The sequence below is a fragment of the Coffea eugenioides genome, chromosome 2, assembly GCF_003713205.1.
Source record: "Coffea eugenioides isolate CCC68of chromosome 2, Ceug_1.0, whole genome shotgun sequence".
NCBI classification, from domain to species: Eukaryota; Viridiplantae; Streptophyta; class Magnoliopsida; order Gentianales; family Rubiaceae; genus Coffea; species Coffea eugenioides.
Genome location: NC_040036.1, coordinates 60494587 through 60515211, shown reverse-complemented (window position 1 = coordinate 60515211; position 20625 = coordinate 60494587). Strand labels below are relative to the sequence as shown.

The 20625-nt window shown below is 36.5% G+C and overlaps 1 protein-coding gene and 1 non-coding gene across 2 annotated transcripts; one reads left to right on the top strand and one right to left on the bottom strand.

Moving 5' to 3' along the window:
• Positions 1-76: 76 nt before the first annotated feature.
• LOC113764323 lies at positions 77-183 on the bottom strand. The gene has a single exon (XR_003467594.1). It is a non-coding gene; the product is annotated as a small nucleolar RNA R71 (small nucleolar RNA).
• A 631-nt stretch (positions 184-814) lies between these two features.
• LOC113759989 lies at positions 815-2260 on the top strand. Its single transcript, XM_027302568.1, has one exon. It carries the CDS (start codon positions 815-817, stop codon positions 2258-2260), a length of 1446 nt encoding a protein of 481 aa, XP_027158369.1.
• The last annotated feature ends 18365 nt before the right edge of the window (positions 2261-20625 follow it).

The window sequence follows — 20625 nt, the reverse complement described above, 5'->3', positions numbered from 1 at the left end:
TCCAAATACTTTTACAACTTGGGCTGAATTAACTAAGGCTTTTCTTAATAAATTCTTTCCATCTGGAAAAATTGCTAAACTTAGAATGGATATAACTAGTTTCTCTCAACAGGAAGGAGAGACATTGTACAAAGCTTGGGAGCGCTATCGGGAACTGCAACGAAGATGTCCTCATCATGGTTTACCAGATTGGCTAGTAGTCCAAACATTTTACAATGGTCTCACCTATCCAACAAAGACGCATGTAGATGCGGCAGCGGGAGGAGCATTGATGGGGAAGACAGCTGAGGAAGCTCAACAATTGATTGAAGAAATGGCTGCTAACAACTATCAATGGGCAAACGAACGAGGTAATACAAGGAGAACCACAGGTATGCTTGAAGTAGATACCTTGAATATGTTAAGTGCAAAGATGGATAATGTGGTTAAAATGCTTAATAGGCAAGTTGGTTCTAGTTCTAATCAAGGAGTAGTTGTTGCATGTTGTACTACTTGCGACGGAGATCATGATGATTTTATATGTTCTAGCAGCGAATAGGTTCAATATCTCAACAATTACAACCGTCCACCCCAAAACAATCCATACTTCAATACTTATAATCCAGGATGGCGTAATCACCCGAATTTTGGATGGAAGGATCAAGGGAACCAACAAAAACCAGTTAATCCACCGGATTTTCAACCAAAGCAACCATTTTCGGAGTCCAAACCAGCTTGGGAATGGACAATTGAGAAGCTGGCAAATGTATCAAATGATAAAATTGAAAAGTTAACTAGTGCCACTACTCAACGGTTTAAAAGAATTGAAGGAAGGATGGACCAACTCACCAATATGTACAGGAATGTTGAGGTCCAATTAGGGCAAATAGCAAATGCGGTAAACAATCGCAACCAAGGGAATTTATCTAGTAAGACTGAGGTGAACCCAAGGGAGCATGTGAAGGCTATAACCCCCCGTAGTGGTAAGGAAGTAGGTGAGCCACCTGTAGTTGAACATGAGAAAGAAGGTGAAAGAAGAGAGAACAAGCAGTTGAGTGAGTTAGGAGAGGACGGCAAGAAAATCAAAGGGAAAGAAAATATGGAGGAAAATGAGCCAAAAATGGGAGAAACAACACCAATTCCTCCACCGGTGCCATTCCCTCAAAGATTAAAGCCTTCGAGAAATGATAAAGAATTTGAAAAGTTTGTCAACATTTTCAAACAATTACATATTAACATTCCTTTTATTGATGCTATTTTGCAAATTCCTTCATACGCAAAATTTCTCAAGGAGATAATGACTAAGGAAAGGAAGTTAGTAGATAGCGAGACAATTGCATTAACAGAAGAATGTAGTGCCATCATACAAGATAAATTGCCACCAAAGTTGAAAGATCCAGGGAGTTTCACAGTTCCTTGCACTATTGGTAATGTAGAATTCTCTAAAGTACTTTGTGACCTTAGTGCGAGTGTGTCATTGATCCCTTTAACTGTGGCTAGGCAATTGGGGTTGAAAGAGTTAAAACGTACTAACATCTCCTTCCAATTGGCTGACAGGTCTATTAGACATCCAATGGGCATATTGGAGAATGTGCTCATTAAAGTGCAGAAATTTATTATTCCTGTTGATTTTGTTGTTTTAGACATGGAGGAAGATGTAAATGTACTTATTATACTTGGTAGACCATTTCTGGCCACTGCAGGTACAATAATAGATGTCAAACGTGATAAGTTCAAGTTCCAAATCGGTGAAGAGGAAGTGGAATTTGATTTGAGTAAAGTGGAGAAATATCCATCTTTTACTGACCATGTTTATTCGATTGACATATGTGATGAATTGGCATTAGAGATCAGTCAAGTTAATCTTGATGATGATTCTCTTGAATTTTGTTTTAATGGTATAGGTATACAAAAGGAGCAAGTTGAAGAAATGATTGAATTTTTGCAGGCACAGGTTCCTTACAAAAGGAGAAATGCATATGAGGAGTTAGGATTGAGCAAAGGGCTGCCTCCACCATCATGTGAGCAAGCACCACGGCTTGAGCTTAAACCACTGCCTAAATACCTCAAATATGCGTTTCTTGGAGAAAAAGAGACATTGCCGGTAATTGTAAATTCTGCACTAGATGAGGAACAACTAGACAAGTTCTTACGTGTTCTAAGGAAGCATTTAAAGGCTATAGGATGGACAATTTCTGATATCAAAGGAATTAGTCCAACTATTTGTATGCATAGGATTTTGTTGGAAGAAAACTCTAAACCGGTGGTTGAAACTCAATGAAGGTTAAATCCAAACATGAAAGAAGTGGTAAGAGTAGAAATTCTTAAATGGTTGGATGCATGTATAATTTTTCCAATTTCTGATAGTGTTTGGATTTCTCCTATACATGTAGTGCCAAAGAAAGGGGGGATAACCATAGTACATGGTAAAAATAATGAAATGATTCCCTCTAGAGTTGTGGTTGGGTGGCGAGTCTGTATTGATTATAGAAAATTGAATGCAGCTACTAGAAATGATCATTTTCCTCTACCTTTTCTTGATCAAATGGTAGAAAGATTGGCTGGTTATGAATTTTATTATTTTTTGGATGATTTTTCAGGATACAATCAAATAGTCATTGCACCGGAAGATCAAGAGAAAACCACATTCACTTGTCCTTACGGCACTTTTACATTTCGAAGAATGCCTTTTGGACTGTGCAATGCACCGGCCACCTTCCAACGATGCATGATGGCAATTTTCTCTGATTTTAATGAGAAAATTATGGAAATCTTCATGGATGATTTTTCTGTATTTGGATCTACTTATGATGATTGTCTTAACAATTTAGATCTAATTTTACAGAGATGCGAAAAAACAAACCTTGTACTCAATTGAAAAAAAATGTCACTTCATGGTTTGTGAGGGTATTGTGTTAGGCCACAAAATTTCTTCAGAAGGTATTGAGATAGATCAAGCGAAAATAGAGGTTATTAAGAGAATGCCTCCACCTATCAATGTGAAATGCATTCACAGCTTTTTTGGACACGTGAAATTTTATCGGCGGTTTATTAAGGATTTCTCCAAGATTGCTAAACCTTTATGTGAATTACTTGCAAAAGATATTTCTTTTCACTTTAATGACGAGTGTTTATTTGCTTTTAATAGGTTGAAAAAGGAACTTGTCTCCGCACCTATAATAGCATCACCGGATTGGAGATTGCCATTCGAATTAATGTGTGATGCAAGTGATTTTGCAGTTGGGGCTGTTCTTTGGCAAAAACATGATAAGAGATTTCATGTTATTTATTATGCAAGTAAAATGTTAAATGAAACCCAAGTCAACTATGCAACAACAGAGAAGGAGTTGCTAGCAGTGATTTTTGCATTAGATAAGTTTAGATCGTATTTAGTAGGATCTAAAGTTATCATTTATACCGACCATGCAGCACTCAAATATCTTTTAAATAAGAAAGATGCAAAACCTCGACTAATTCGATGGATTTTATTATTGCAGGAATTTGATTTGGAGATCAAAGATAAAAAAGGATCCGAGAACTTAGTTGCTGATCATCTTTCTAGACTGGAAAACATGGCTCAAGAAGACCATTCATCCATTAAAGAAGAATTTTCAGATGAGTTTTTAATGACAATTTATAGGTCACCATGGTATGCTGATCTAGTTAACTTTGTAGTTAGTGGAGTGATACCAAGTGATTTGAATTCTCATCAAAGGAAAAAGTTCTTAAATGATGCTAAACATTATTTTTGGGAGGAACCATTCTTTTACAAACATTGTGCAGATGGAATAATTAGAAGATGTGTTTCGGAAGAAGAGGTACATAGTATTTTAATGCATTGTCATACCCTTGAAATGGGAGGTCATTTTAGTACAACTAAAATCGTAGCAAAGATATGGCAATCTGGATTTTATTGGTCTACTATGTACCGAGACACTAGAAATTGGGTTAAAAGTTGTGATCAATGCCAAAGAATCTGTAATATCTCAATAAAGAATGAAATGCCTTTGACTACATATTTGGAAGTCGAGCTATTTGACGTTTGGGGTATTGATTTTATGGGACCATTTCCTAGTTCATTTAATAATAAGTACATCTTTTTAGCAATTGATTATGTTTCTAAATGGGTGGAGGCCATTCCTTCACAAACTAATGATACTAAAGTTGTGCTTAAGTTCCTTAAACGGAACATATTTTGTAAGTTTGGAGTTCCAAAGGCAATAATAAGCGACGAAGGTAAGCATTTTTGTAATAAAATTATTGACACTTTGTTGCTTAAATATGGATGCAGGCATAAAAAGTCACTTCCCTATCATCCTCAAGCCAATGGCCAAGCGGAGTTGGCCAACCGGGAAATTAAAATTATTTTGGAGAAAACGGTCAACCGATCAAGAAAGGATTGGACAAACAAGCTTGAAGATACTTTGTGGGCGTATAGAACGGCATTTAAAACGCCGTTGGGAATGTCTCCATATAAGATTGTTTATGGGAAAGTGTGTCATTTACCTGTAGAAATAGAACATAAAGCTTATTGGGCCATTAAAGCTATTAATTTTGATTTTAAATCTACAGGTGGAAAGAGAATGCTCGAGTTAAGCGAATTGGAGGAATCGCGGTTAACTTCGTATGAGAATGCCAAGATTTACAAAGAAAAAGTGAAATTTTGGCATGATAAACACATTCTTCCTAAGTATTTTGAAGAAGGGCAAAAGGTGTTATTGTTTAACTCAAGACTTAAATTATTCCCTGGAAAGCTTAAGTCTCGATGGTCCGGGCCATTTGAAGTGGTTCGCATGTTTTCTTATGGAGCAATGGAAATAAAAGGAGAAAATGGTGCCCCATTTAAAGTAAATGGTCAAAGATTGAAACCCTATTTGGTCGGAGAAAAGGTTCCTAAAGGAGTAATTTACTCCTTAGGAAACGTAATGGAGAGTTAAAAAAGTTATAGGAGAGTCGAGCTTAACGACTCTAAACAAAAGCTCTTGTTGGGAGGCAACCCAATAATAATATTGTAGTTGTGTGTTTTTATGAATTTTTTTTTACATTTTGGTGTGATTTAATTGACTAATTAGATGTATTTCACTTGTTTGTAGGAGGTACGGGAGGTTCATCATCCATCTTGGAGGTACACTTGAAGAACAAGTGTAAAAAAGGAGGTTTTCTTACCAAATTGTACTTTAAGTGTTTAGAATTACCATTCATATATACAGTTTCCATTTCAATTATATTTAAGTGAGTTTGATGATAACATGTTTATAAATGCTCATGGACTCATTTGATGTGCATTTAATGCCCAAAAGTGCCATTTTGGTGTAAAAGTGCAAAAATGATCAAAGAACCTCACCCCTCGATTTGCAATGTAGATGTGTTTGATGTGTTTTGAAAGATTAGATATTGTGTTTATGGTATATTACATGTGCATGGGAGGTTGGAATTGATAAAAAGTTTGTCCAATGTGTAATTTGGAATTGGCCGGAAAAGGGAGAAAAAGTTTGAAAAATTGCAGTTTTCGAAAAACCCAGACGGATCCGACCTCGGATCCTTTGAAGATCAAAAAAATAAAAATAGGGGATCCGAGCTCGGATCCAACAAAACCCAGTTGGATCCGAGGGCTCGGCTGAACTTCTGGAGTGACGGATCCGAGCTCTGTCAGATCCGAGGACTTCCAGAACCGATCCGTGCTCGGATCGGTTCGCGATATGAGCAGAACCGCGGCTTCGGTTCCTCATTTTTCAGCTTTCTTTTTCCCTCTTCTCACCGAAACCCTAATCCCTTCCTCCAATCTTCCATTTTCTCCATTAATCTTTCAATCTTTCACCATAAAACACCCCCCAACATCTTCTGGCCATAAACCCTCAACAATTTCGCATCAAAAACATAAATTTGGGGGCTTTTGATCATCAAATCAGAGGAAAGGGGTCGAATTGAATTTCATCAATTTGGGGGCGAATTTGGACTGTTTCTCTTTCATTTTTGCATTATTATCATCTTCCATCATCACTCTACACATTTGAGGTAACAATTTTCATCTTTTTTTGAAATTTTACATTTCTCAATTCTTAATTTTTTCTATTTTTCTATAAATGTGGGAAACGCATATATGTTGGATTTTAATGCTATAATTGTGTTACATTGTGCTAATATATGTCATTAGCAATGCTTGTTTGCTTAGAATTGAGAAATTTGTTAATATGGTGATAAATTTTGTATAATTTTTCTCATGAAAGCACATTATACTTTTGTTTGCAATTTCTTGTTTCTTTATATAATTTGCATTTGTTTGTTTGAAATGAAGCTCATTTTTAGGCAAATTGATGATAAATTGTAGTAAGTATAGTGGATTGTTATGTATTACTTTGAGAGAAATTGCCAAAAGCTGAGAATTGTTTGAATTGAGGATGTTTTTCGTAATTCATAAGAAGATGTTGTGTTAAATTGATGTTTAAAGCTTAATATTATAGCACATTAACATTGATAGTCTACTTTACTTTGAAATATTATTCCATTCTTACAAATGGTTTTATTTCTCAAGTGTTGGACGTATTATGCATTTCATGACATCCTTGTTGGTACTATTCATTCTAAATGTGAGAATTGGATTTGAGAGGTGTTAGGAAGATTATTTGCTTGAATTTTGGTAATTCTTGGCAGGGAGTTTCGTCCTTTTACAAGGGGAAACTTGTGACGCCCCCACTTCTCCCTAAGGCGAACCAAAGGGTATCCGCGGGACGCCTGCCCAACTCTCCTCAGAACTCACTATAATCCACAATTCACAAGTTCGGAATACTTCAATAATACTTCAAATAACTTCGATACATAATAAAAGTACTCCAAAATATCTCACACTTACAAATAATCAGCTCTCAAGCTTAATACAACCCAAAAGAATATTTACTACTGCCAACTGTTGTAGTACAACTCAAAGTCTTCAAAAGAAGGCAATCTAGTACTATTCACGAGTACTCTCGGTCTCGAACCCTGTTAAAGAAAATAAAATCGTGGAATGAGCTACACAACCCAGTGAGGTTCCAAGACACTCTAGCAGTTCTAATAAATCAAGTAATTGAGCATACCGCATGTATGGTTCAGGGTTGCACATTGACATATGAATATGAGACAATTATCATTCTACGAGTAATTTGAACATATCACAAGTATAGCACATTTGCATGAAACGGTTATCATTATACAAAATAAACACACATTTGAAGGATACGGTGTTCCAGTGGAACCATTTCTGTCATCTGCACCTTATGACTTCCGATCCCCATGGTACGGTCTGGCCATCGCCTTATCCCTCCAGTGGTAATACTCGAGTATACCGAAACGGTGACCCAGGGTTCCAACCTACCCGACCGAGCCCAGTCCTGGCTCGAGTAGGTCAGTAACCAAGGGCAGGGCCCAAGTTCAGCTTAGAGCTTACAACATGCACAAGTAATCAAATAACTTGATGAACGGTAAAAATTTATTCTTTTGGTAGGTTGAGTGAGATAAAGTACACACTCGCCTTAAAATGGTGGATAATTTCATATGAGCAAATACTAGCAACAATTAACACATAAACATGTAAGCAATATTTGATAATTTCATGTGAACATGTAATTTACGGTAATCAAGTAATCAAGTACCAGGTAATCAAGTAGATAGGAAAACGGTAAGTAATTACGGTAAACGGTTAACGATTAACGATTAACGGTAGTAATCACGGTTAATTGGTAGACATTAGTCATTTTAATAGGCCGCCATTGGCCGTTTCTCCCTTTTACCATTTAAGAGTCGAGGAGATTCACTCCAACCGACTTATGCAGCCATAGCATATTTAATCATTTAAACACATTACATAAATATGCAAATCAAGTATTTCATGTCGAGTAATTCAAGTATACCTTACTTAAATATGCATGAATGTGGTAAATACTTAACATGTAGCACTTAATACTTAATGATCATGGAATAAACAAGTCATAGACTTATTCAAATTACGTACTCCTATGTGGAACAATCACCTATTGAAACAAGAGAATAAATGTGTAAATAAGCCTTTAGGTATTCCCCTCGAGATCCTCTTGAAGGTCTCCTTGAGCACCTGAGCAGACAATAGTTGTCTATTACACACTATCGCCTAAAATTCCTTACTTATCGAGAAGGTTGTACTAGTGTACATTCTAAGAAAAATTCATGAATTGAACCTTAATTATTTATAATCGAAACTCGGAAGTAGGTTTCAAAAACACAAGAGAAATTTGATTTTCGCCTTTGAAATCAAGTGTAAAACGGTCTAGCAATATCGGAGGAAAATGGAGAGTTTGAAACCCTCAATTTCGTTTAAGTTTGGAAATTTCAGATTCGGCAAGTAAACTTTGAAAAATCAGATCTCACTCTCTATGAGTCCAAAATTGGAAAACTTGGTACCGTTGGAAACTACTTCCAAAGTACTAAAAGTTTCTAGAAGACACTTTTCCATGATTCCAAACGGAAGGTATTCAAAATTCGGCTCAAAGTTTCTGTTCTAGACTATCGAGGCAGTTCCGGGGTTGATTTTTCGCCAACTTTGAAAATTCGGAAAAATTCACAGAATTGGGACTAGCCTCTGAAATTTGGAATATTATTAGAGTTGTAATCCAAGTTTAAAATGGAACAAGCAGAACGAGAATTGAAGCTTTGAGCACCAAGATATGGTAGCTCAAAGTTACCTAAATTTCCTTGTTAAACAAGGGTTTTCCAAAATCAAGTCATCAACTTTGGAAGTTTAGTTGATCAGTGAAATGAACTCGGAATGGCACCAAAATTAGCAGTATAATACTACCATATAAGGATTTCTCTGCCAAATTTCATGGACAAATAAGCATGGGAAGTTGATTAACCAAAACACCAAAGTTCCAAAAATTTCAATGCAAATATGCCTTGTGAGTTCCGTTTTCCGTTTTCAAAACGTTTAGCTTATAAAGTTCCTCAAACACAGTCCATTAGCATAGAAAATGTCTAAGAGGCAGCCAAAACAAAATTTGTGGGTGATTAACACCAAGAATTTCGAGTACAAGTCCCAAACCAAGATTAGTTAAAGATTTAGTCCAAAATGAGGAATTTCCTCATTGAGTCAGTTTCAAACTTTGGTCACAACTCACTCAATTCAACTTGGAATTGAGCGTGGTTGGTGGTGTTGGAAAAAAAATTTATAAAGCTACAATTTCTCAAAAGAAACCATTTTCAAAATCCATCCACAACTAGCCCACATTTGAGCATCAATTTGTAGTTCATGTTCTGCCCTGTAGTGAACCAACGAAACAGGACACCAAATTTCAAACTAATGGTTTGGTTCACACAAGTGTAACTAGGATGTGAATTTTATACCAATAGAAAGCGGGAAATGTCTAGTTTCGAGTGCCGCAAACGGCACTCGATTTTGACATCGGAGTAAAAAGTTATAGCCGAAACAACAGGACTGCCTGGGCAATCCGCGAAAATTTTCCAGTTCTGCCATACTTTGGAAATCAACACATTTGATCAACCAAATTATGTTATTTTTCAAGGAAAATTTCTACACAACTCATATAACATGTATACATCATAAACAAGTCATTAGAACCTCAAAAACTTGCACTAAAGTGCACGAAATTCATAAGGGCAGAATCGAAATATTTTTGCTCTTCACCTCCTTTGAGTTTCCTTTCATCAATACAACTTATTTCCACTAATTTAAGTACTAAACCAACATTAATAACAATAAAAATCATGAAATCAGTCCTCAAGTCATTGTGGGAGTTCATAGAGCCCACACACCAAAATCCAGCATAAATAAAGCTACCCACATGAATATATGAATTTATAAGTGCAATATAACTTCCATGAACTAAGATTTGAGAGCTTGATCGTCATATACCTTCTTAGATGATAAAGGTCAGATTTTTTGCCGCAAGAAAGTTCCAAGAAACCGTGGAAATGTAGCTCTTCTCCTTGCCTAAGTGAGTCTCCAAGTAGTTTTGAGCTTGTGGTAGAAATTTCAAGTGATTTGGTGCAAGTTTGAGAGGTGAAATGAAGAAAGAACTTTGGTCTCTTTCTCTTGGTGTTGCACGGCTGGAATGGAAGCAAAAGAGGCGGCAATTGAGGTAAGTATATGGAGGGTTTTAATCTAGTGTGATGCTCCCATGTGAAACTAAAATGTGTGGCTCTCATTGATTCAAAGGTCAACTCTTTTTCCCGCGTGCACGCGCGCGTTTCGTGCTCGATTCCTCTTGAGTTTGTTTCACTTGTGTACTAAATCTCCAATGCACTCGTATTCATACTATTATTATTCACTCTTAATAGTCTAGAATAAATTTCTTAATTCTCTAATTAACCGCTCCGACTCGATATACGTGAATTTTCGATTTATACGCGTTACGGCAAAACCTCTAAGAAATTCTTATAACGATAGTACTACTACTAATACTTGAGTACTTAAACATAAAAATACCTATTTTTAAAACTGATGTATAAGTCTCCAATTTTCTAAACTCACTGTATCGCCAAATCGATCGCTGTCTCGAAAATGCGTATTCACTATTCTCACTAAACGAACTTCCAAAAATTAATTTCCATAACAAGTCATTTTAAAAATACATGAAAGTCATAGTTCCATGAATTGAGTCTAAAAAGGTTAGAAAATAATATTCGGGGCAAACAGGTAATTAAATATTTAAATAAGCTTGTAACAGGAGTTTAAAATAAATAAATTCTTTTCGAGTCCTCACGACTTTTCTTAATCTACTATTGATCATTCTTATTTTTTTTTCAAAATTAATACACTCTCAATTCAAATATAGTTCTGAAAAATGTGTACTCGTTGTTCTGAACTAAATGAGTTTTCGAAAAGTAACTTTTCTAACAAAACGCTTTAAAAACATAAGAGAGGCATTTTTCCATATAAATGGATTTTAAATAGTCGAATTAAATAATTAATTAAACCAGTAAAATAAAATAAAATAAAGAAAATTTCGAGTCTTCACAACCTCCCCTCTGTAGACACCAAATTTTTGATTTTTTTAACTTTTTAACTTTATTGGTTTAATTCATTTAATTTTTTCTTTATTGGTTTCCATTCTGGAGTTTTTATTTTTATTTTTATTTTATTTTTGTTCTAGTTCATTTTTATTTTATTATTATTTTGTCTTCATACTAAATTTCAAGAAAAAGGGGAAAAATGGAAAATACAAAAATATAAAATAATGTGTGAAATTAGTGGAAGTTGGCATGTTAGACAAATGGAGAACATGCATTAGGACAAGTGTCCCTTTTATATTTGGATAACACATCACTTAGGAGGGGGGAGATGGAGACACTTGTAGGATTGAGGATTTGAAAACAAAAAGAAAAGAAAAAGAGCAAAAAAAAAAAGAAAAAAAAAAGAGAAAATGAACGATAAAAATGGAAAATGAAAAAAAGATAGCTTCCGCGGTTTTCTTGCATTTTGTCTATTAAAGGCCATAATCAATGGCTAACAATGAGGGAATGAGCCGAGGTTGTTTAGAACCATTGAGATGAGGTTTAAGGGGTTTGGATGGGATATAAAAGCAAAGGCTAAGGGTTCAAGGAAAAGGAGGTGGGGGTGACGGCTGGGGTTGCGGGAAAGAAAAAAGAAAGAGAAGGGAAACGCAATAGAGGCTGAAACAGAGGGCAAGAAAGAAAAACGGCGGATGAAAACTCTGGAGAAAAGAGTGTGTGTTGGGGCTGGAAAAAAGGCAGAGCTGAGAAACCGAGAGAGAGCGAGTGAAAGAAACGGAAAGAGGGGAGTAGAAGAGGAAGTGGCGGCGGAGGTTGAGAAAACAGAAAAGGGGGCAGCCGAGAGTTGCAGATTTTAGAACGAAAAAGGTTGACGGCTGGGGAGGTTCAAAAACAGGCTGGGAGTTTGAGAGAATAGAAGGGAGCGGAGAGTGGCTAGGGTTTAGGGAGGAAAGAAAGACGCAGCTTTGGAGAAGGAAAAAAGCTCACGGCGAAGGAACCAGGGACGGCCAGGGAGGACAGTGAGAGTGACGGCTGATGAAAGAAAAGGGAGAGCGGCTGGGGTTTGGAAATAGGAGGAGTGGCGGCTAGGATTAGAAAAGGGAGCAAGGGAGATTGAGAGAGGCTATGGGGCTGCGGGGAAGAGGAGCCAGAAACCAGAAAAGCGAGCAAGAAAAAGCTGCTGAGAGGCTTCGGGTAGAAAAGGAAAGCTTGGGCTAAAGGAAAAGAGGAAGCTTGGGGGCAGTGACGGGCTGAGGGAGAGGAGTAAGGGTCTGGAGGGCGGAGGAAATATTGACAACTGAGTTTACGGCTGGGAAGAAAGGAAACCAAGAGAGCTGCGGTCAATTCAGCCTTGCCCACGAAACCATAAATTTCTGCACAAACTCTAACATTGGGAGAGAAATTTCGTTCGGAAATTTGGCAGAAATGACGCCTGGAGCATCTTCGAATCTGGCTCTACATTTGCCGACCTCATTTCTGGTTCATGTTCAAAGGGTCAACGAGTCGACTGCAGCTGCTTTCTTTGCTCGTTTCCTTGTTCAAGTTCGGTCAGAAGGCTTCATCAGGTCCTCTTCTGAACTAATCTTATAGTTCCTCCCCTTGTCACTTGTTGGTTTAAATATTTGCAGTTCTCTTTCGTTCCCTTTTGCTGCCATCGGTTTGTATTTTATGTTCTGTCTTGATTTCTTTTTTTTTTATTTCCTTCAAAGCTGATTTTATAAGAATAGGATATGAGGCAGCTAGATGGTTTTGTTTGTTTAAGAATTGTCGGACATTTTGTTGAAGTTGATAAAGGTCCAAACTTTGAGTCTCTGTTTGCTCGTTATGGTGATGCTAAGCTAGTTGCAGCCGCGTTGATAGAGTCATTTTTTTGGGGGTTGTTGAATCTTTTGGTTTGGTTGAAGTTTGTGGTTTGCCATGTACACGTTTGGAGTTGCTTACTTTCTTCTTGCTGCCTTTTCCATTTGTTCCGTTTCCCGCACCTGGTTTCTTCAGAACTTGTTTCTTCTTTCTCAGAAGGGTGGGGAGCATTGTTGTTTGATGTTTTTACATGAGGATAAGAATGATTTAACATGGGTTTTGCTCCTTCAAAAATAATGTTTTGATCTTATGGTACGGCGAACCCATTTTATGATACTTGCTATGCTTGATGCAAACTCATTTTCACAGATTGTATGATGCTTGTTGTTGGGATCTTTGGATAGATAAATCTTGTTGGAAATTGTTGAGAAAATGGGATGAAGTTTAGTGGTAATTGGGTTGACGAATTTATGGTTTGTCCGTGAGTTTGCAAATGATTTGATGCTAGATAGAGTTGCAGAGAGTCGTGGAATATGAATTGCAGAAACATTCTTTTCGGCTACTGAATCATGTTATGCTTCGAACCATGCATGCAATAGTTCCCAAAAATTACATTTTTACCTCTCAAATTTTCCCTTGTTCCACTATGACCCAACCAATTGAATAATTTCCTCAATTTGGTCCTTCGCAGCTTTAATTTTACAACTTTTCATCGCTTGTTTGCTTCAATTAACTACCATGCTTTGTTTGAATTGCACTTAATTCATGATTTTAAGGGCTTTATGACCAAGTGAGTTTGTGTTTGCATATTTTCTTTGATTTTTTAAGTTTAAAATGGTGCCTTGACCCTTTTATTGTTTTGAAGCTATTTTCCCTTCATTTGCTTACCATTGCGAGGGAGGTACACTCTATCCTTTATTTTTGACTTTATTTGACCCTACATGCGTATATGTGTCTTATATGTGCAATTGCATGACTTTAAGTGTTTATTTCATTTTCACTTTATTTATTTCTTTAGTTGCGTAGTTTCTTCTTCAATTTTAGTTCAATTTCATCATTTGGGAGGCACTCGAATGCCAAAATTGTAATAGTTAGGGATTTAATTATTTTATTCCTTCTTATTTCCCCTTTTAGATTGTAGTAGGCCTTCCCCCTAAAAATGTAATAGTTATGACCTTAATGGCCTTATGTGTTTTGCATGTCTATGTGCTATGTGTTTAATCGCTTTCCTAGGTTTTGGCATCTAGATATGCATGCTTATGTGTTATGTGAATTACGTGCTCACATGTCTACTTGCTTTAATTATGCACATTACTTATATATGTGTATGATGGATGCAAATGCACGTAACCGTGGCTAGTCCAATGCTAGTCATGGTTGTCCCCTCGAGCTCTTACAAGTCCAATGCTTGTGAGAGAGCGTTAGTTAAGGGCTAGTCCAATGCTAGACCCAATAAGGCCACCCCCCTCGCTAGATCATGCTTGTATGATTACATTACACTTCATGCATATTTTTTCCATTTTTTAGAATCTTTATCATTTTCACATAATATTTCCTCTGATAAAATGTCCCTTACCCCTATGTATATATAACATTTAGATTTGCATCTCATTTAGGAAATTAGGGGGTAGGTTAGTGCATTTTGCCTGATTAGACTAGGGATAACCCCTTAAATATGGGATATGGACGAGTTTGGCCTTCTAAACCTTAGTATGCTCGTATTCCCTCTATTTAAAAGGGGAAATTGAGTCACGAACATTAGTCCCCCGTACCCGACATGATGCATTCCTTTAAGACATGTATATTTCCATAATTATTTTATCCTTTTCCTTTTCTTAGAGTCTCATACTTTTTGCATTATTCGTGACTTCTCCAAATGGTCATTATTGGGCATCACAATTAATGTGATTGGCACCACACAAGCTTTGAAGAGAAATTTTGCCCCCCGATGCCCCCTAGGTCTAGGGTTTGCATTCATATAGTACATCCAAATGTGATAAATTCTTTGGTTAAAACAAGAAAATCTTTGACTAAATCACGCAACTAACCTTGGCTAGGTCGAAGGGGTGCCTTGGATTTCATCCTTGCCTTCCCCTTCGTCAAATGTGACTCCCGAACCTTTTTCGTTGGTTTACGTAGACTAGGAGTCGTTTAAAAGGGGTTTCTTTTTCTATCTTTTTCCTTTAAAAATTTTATTTTTAGGTGACTTGGTACACCTTAACTCTATATCAAGTGGCGACTCCGATTTTTATTCCAAAAACCCTTTTTAAACTATATTTTGGGTCAAATCGTCGCATTTTCAAGTCCCATTTAGACCCACTTTCTTTGTAAATCAAAAATCATTTTTCAAATCAAAAATTCACTTTTTTAATTCATTTATTTTTCTTGTAAAAAATGGGGCGCGACACCATCCTTAAAAGAATTTCATTCTCCAAATTCACACTTACGATAATATCGTAGCCCTTATTTGCTAGGTCCACTAGATCTACCAAAATTCACAGCTTCTATAATTGCACTAACAATTAAGCACTAATTTCTTCATAGGACTCCTACCCTCCAAACTATAGGGCAGCAATCACACTTTACTTGTATCACTCACGAAAATAGGGTTTTCACAAGAATAGTCAACTCCAGGGTCAATTAGAGGTCTAGTTAAATGATTCCATCTGGTGGTTCGAAACTCGAATAGAAACATATATTTTCAATAGAAAACTAACTTTACCAAAATTTTCGACTTAATTTGTCCAAAATCATTTACTGGCATTCGATCTCCAAAATTAACAATTTTAGAAATAACCGGATTTCTTTGGTCCCAAATGACCACTCAAATTTTTGTTCAAATCAAGTCAATCATAATATGCGAGACAAAAATGAGAGTTTTTTTTTATGTATTTCGGATACGTATGTGGCAAAATACGATTCACAATTTCAAAAATTAGAGCTAAAAGATACAAACCTTTCTTCATGGTCCGAAACTAAGTTTTCTTAGTAAGAAACTTCAGGTAATGTTTTTGCCACCGTCATTAATACATATTTCAAATTTCTCAAATACATTTAAGAAGATTAATCATGCGACTCAATGCATAGGTATTAAAGAGCGTATACAATGAAATAACATATAACTGAAGGATGTTTCAAAAATTTCATCAAAGTTTCGAGTTAAGAATTGCGTTTGAATAAACATATATTCTAGAAAACGCTTTTAAGAGAGAAAGTGTTTTTTTTTTAAGTACAGCAGATAAGTAATGAGTTCAAGTCACTTCACAAATAACCAACGAAATACTTCGAAAGTTCAAACATTCATAAAAGGTTGAAACATGTCCACAGGACCAACCACAAGATACGGTAGAACAATTATTAAAATTGCACAGGGGAGAACTTCTCTAAGTACCTAACTAGATCAATCTTTTATATCACTGGTAGGTCTAATCTTCTCGTTCATTTTCGATTCATATCTATCACTAAGATCCCATTGGATTACATAAGACCGGCCATCATTCTTTTTCAGGAGTGCGGGTTGCCTAAACCCACACCACAACCCATTCATTGTTCTTGCCGAGCCATACTTAATATAACTCTATAGGCGTAAGAAAAGGAATAATTAGGCATAGAAGAACTTAAAGCATATACAAGTTATAAATACATTTAGAATTAGGAGCATCGTTCTTTACATATATCAAAAGTCATAATACGAATCAAGAGGTTACAAACAAGCCAACTAAAGTACATACCAAGTCAAAATCAATAAACAAAAATGAACAAGTGATTATCAAAAGTGCATCCATCTCTAAGGCACAAACTATTAAGTTATACTTCCACCGTCCCACTACGAAAGATCACAAGTAGTGTTTCACTAGATTAATTGGAACTAAATGATCCCCGTTCCCTAACATGTTCAACTTTAATCCCAACACAAGGATCTTCTAGGCCACGATCTTCTTCACCTCCCGCTCGTAATTATTGTGCCATCTTAGCCAAACAATTATCGGTTTCCTGTAACTATTCACGTGAAATATCGATTCATTCTTATTCCCTGCAAATGAAGTTCTCAAGTCCTTAGCATTATCCTCAACGCTTGAGTACTCGGGTACAAGAATCCGAAATAAGATAATTCACATCTTGAGCTGGCCAGTTCCCAAGAGTAAATCATCACATTTGAGATTCCTACCCAATATACATACCAAATGTTTTTCCCAAATATCAAGACAAAGGGGTTTATACTTATCACATTCATGATTCATAGCTTATACTCTAGAAGAGTGTTTAAGCCTTTACTCATTCACATAATAAGGACCATAACACTACTTGGCCCAATCTCACCCCGCGCACAGACTACGCGAAACGGCTCTGATTTTCATCCCTGCAAGTAGTCACCTAACTTTCAAACCAGTCCCACAGTCCGGCATCCTAAACTTGTAAGCTTAGGATACACTACAAAGATCTGATGCCTAAGCTCTGATACAAACTGTGACGCCCCCACTTCTCCCTAAGGCGAACCAAAGAGTATCTACGGGGCGCCTGCCCAACTTTCGCCAGGACTCACTACAATCCACAATTCACAAGCTCGGAATACTTCAATAATACTTCAAATAACTTCGATACATAATAAAAGTACTCCAAAATATCTCACACTTACAAATAATCAGCTCTCAAGCTTAATACAACCCAAAAGAATATTTACTACAGCCAACTGCTGTAATACAACTCAAAGTCTTCAAAAGAAGGCAATCTAGTACTATTCACGAGTACTCTCGGTCTCGAACCCTGTTAAAGAAAATAAAATCGTGGAATGAGCTACACAGCCCAGTGAGGTTCCAAGACACTCTAGCAGTTCTAATAAATCAAGTAATTGAGCATACCGCATGTATGGTTCAGAGTTGCACGTTGACATATGAATATGAGACAATTATCATTCTACGAGTAATTTGAGCATATCACAAGTATAGCACATTTGCATGAAACGGTTATCATTATACAAAATAAACACACATTTGAAGGATACGGTGTTCTAGTGGAACCATTTCGGTCATCTGCACCTTATGACTTCCGATCCCCATGGTACGGTCTGGCCATCGCCTTATCCCTCCAGTGGTAATACTCGAGTATATCGAAACGGTGACCCAGGGTTCCAACCTACCCTACCGAGCCCAGTCCTGGCTCGAGTAGGTCAGTAACCAAGGGCAGGACCCAAGTTCAGTTTAGAGCTTACAACATGTACAAGTAATCAAATAACTTGACGAACGGTAAAAATTTATTCTTTTGGTAGGTCCAGTGAGATAAAGTACACACTCGCTTTAAAATGGTGGATAATTTCATATGAGCAATTACTAGCAACAATTAACACATAAACACGTAAGCAATATTTGATAATTTCATGTGAACATGTAATTTACGGTAATCAAGTAATCAAGTACCAGGTAATCAAGTAGATAGGAAAACGGTAAGTAATTACGGTAAACGGTTAACAGTAAACGGTTAACGGTTGACGGTTAACAGTTAACGGTAGTAATCACGGTTAATTGGTAGACATTAGTCATTTTAATAGGCCGCCATTGGCCGTTTCTCCCTTTTACCATTTAGGAGTCGAGGAGATTCACTCCAACCGAATTATGCAGCCATAGCATATTTAATCATTTAAACATATTACATAAATATGCAAATCAAGTATTTCATGTAGAGTAATTCAAGTATACCTTACTTAAATATGCATGAGTGTGGTAAATACTTAACATGTAGCACTTAACACTTAATGACCATGGAATAAACATGTCATAGACTTATTCAAATTATGTACTCCTATATGGAACACTCACCTATTGAAACAAGAGAGTAAGTGTGTAAATAAGCCTTTAGGTGTTCCCCTCGAGATCCTCTTGAAGGTCTCCTTGAGCACCAGAGCAAACAATAGTTGTCTACTACACACTATCGCTTAAAATTCCTTACTTATCGAGAAGGTTGTACTAGTGTTCATTCTAAGGAGAATTCATGAATTGAGCCTTAATTATTTATAATCGAGACTCAGAAGTAGGTTTCAAAAACACAAAAGAAATTTGATTTTCGCCTTTGAAATCAAGTGTAAAACGGTCTAGCAATATCGGAGGAAAATGGAGAGTTTGAAACCCTTAATTTCGTTTAAGTTTGGAAATTTCAGATTCGGCAAGCAAACTTTGAAAAATCAGATCTCACTCTCTATGAGTCTAAAATTGGAAAACTTAGTACCGTTGGAAACTACTTCCAAAGTACTAAAAGTTTCTAGAAGACACTTTTCCATGATTCCAAACGGAAGGTATTCAAAATTCGGTTCAAAGTTTCTGTTCTAGACTATCGAGGCAGTTCCGGGGTTGATTTTTCGCCAACTTTAAAAATTCACAGAATTGGGACTAGCCTCTGAAATTTGGAACACTATTAGAGTTGTAATGTAAGTTTAAAATGGAACAAGCAGAACGAGAATTGAAGCTTTGAGCACCAAGATATGGTAGCTCAAAGTTACCTAAATTTCCTTGTTAAACAAGGGTTTTCCAAAATCAAGTCATCAACTTTGGAAGTTTAGTTGATCAGTGAAATGAACTCGGAATGGCACCAAAATTAGTAGTATAATACTACCATATAAGGACTATTTCTCTGCCAAATTTCATGGACAAATAAGCATGGGAAGTTGATTAACCAAAACACCAAAGTTCCAAAAATTTCAATGCAAATATGCCTTGTGAGTTCCGTTTTCCGTTTTCAAAACGTTTAGCTTATAAAGTACCTCAAACACAGTCCATTAGCATAGAAAATGTCTAAGAGGCATTCAAAACAAAATTTGTGGGTGATTAACACCAAGAATTTCGAGTACAAGTCCCAAACCAAGATTAGTTAAAGATTTAGTCCAAAATGAGGAATTTCCTCATTGAGTCAGTTTCAAACTTTGGTCACAACTCACTCAATTCAACTTGGAATTGAGCGTGGTTGGTGGTTTTGGAAAACACATTCATAAAGCTACAATTTCTCAAAAGAAACCATTTTCAAAATCCGTCCACAACTACCCACATTTGAGCATCAATTTGTAGTTCACGTTCTGCCCTGTAGTGAACCAACGAAACAGGACAGCAAATTTCAAACGAATGGTTTGGTTCACACAAGTGGAACCAGGATCTGAATTTTATACCAATAGAAAGCTGGAAATGTCTAGTTTTCAGTGCCGCAAACGGTACTCAATTATGACATCGGAGAAAAAAGTTACAGCTGAAACAACAGGACTGTCTGGGCAATCCGCGAAAATTTTCCAGTTCTGCCATACTTTGGAAATCAACACATTTGATCAACCAAATCATGTTATTTTTCAATGAAACTTTCTACACAACTCATATAACATGTATACATCATAAACAAGTCATTAGAACCTCAAAAAATTGCACTAAAGTGCACGAAATTCATAAGGGCAGAATCAAAATATTTTTGCTCTTCACCTCCTTTGAGTTTCCTTTCATCAATACAACTTATTTCCACTAATTTAAGTACCAAACCAACATTAATAACATTAAAACTCATGAAATCAGTCCTCAAGTCATTGTGGGAGTTCATAGAGCCCACACACCAAAATCCAACATAAATAAAACTACCCACATGAATATATGAACTTATAAGTGCAATATAACTTCCATGAACTAAGATTTGAGAGCTTGATCGTCATATACCTTCTTAGATGATAAAGGTCAGATTTTTTGCCACAAGAAAGCTCCAAGAAACCGTGGAAATGTAGCTCTTCTCCTTGCCTAAGTGAATCTTCAAGTAGTTTTGAGTTTGTGGTAGAAATTTCAAGTGATTTGGTGCAAGTTTGAGAGGTGAAATGAAGAAGGAACTTTGGTCTCTTTCTCTTGGTGT

What these genes read in the sequence shown, in the direction of transcription:
- LOC113759989 (XM_027302568.1), top strand. Translation starts at nt 815, where the DNA reads ATGGACCAACTCACCAATATGTACAGGAATGTTGAGGTCCAATTAGGG.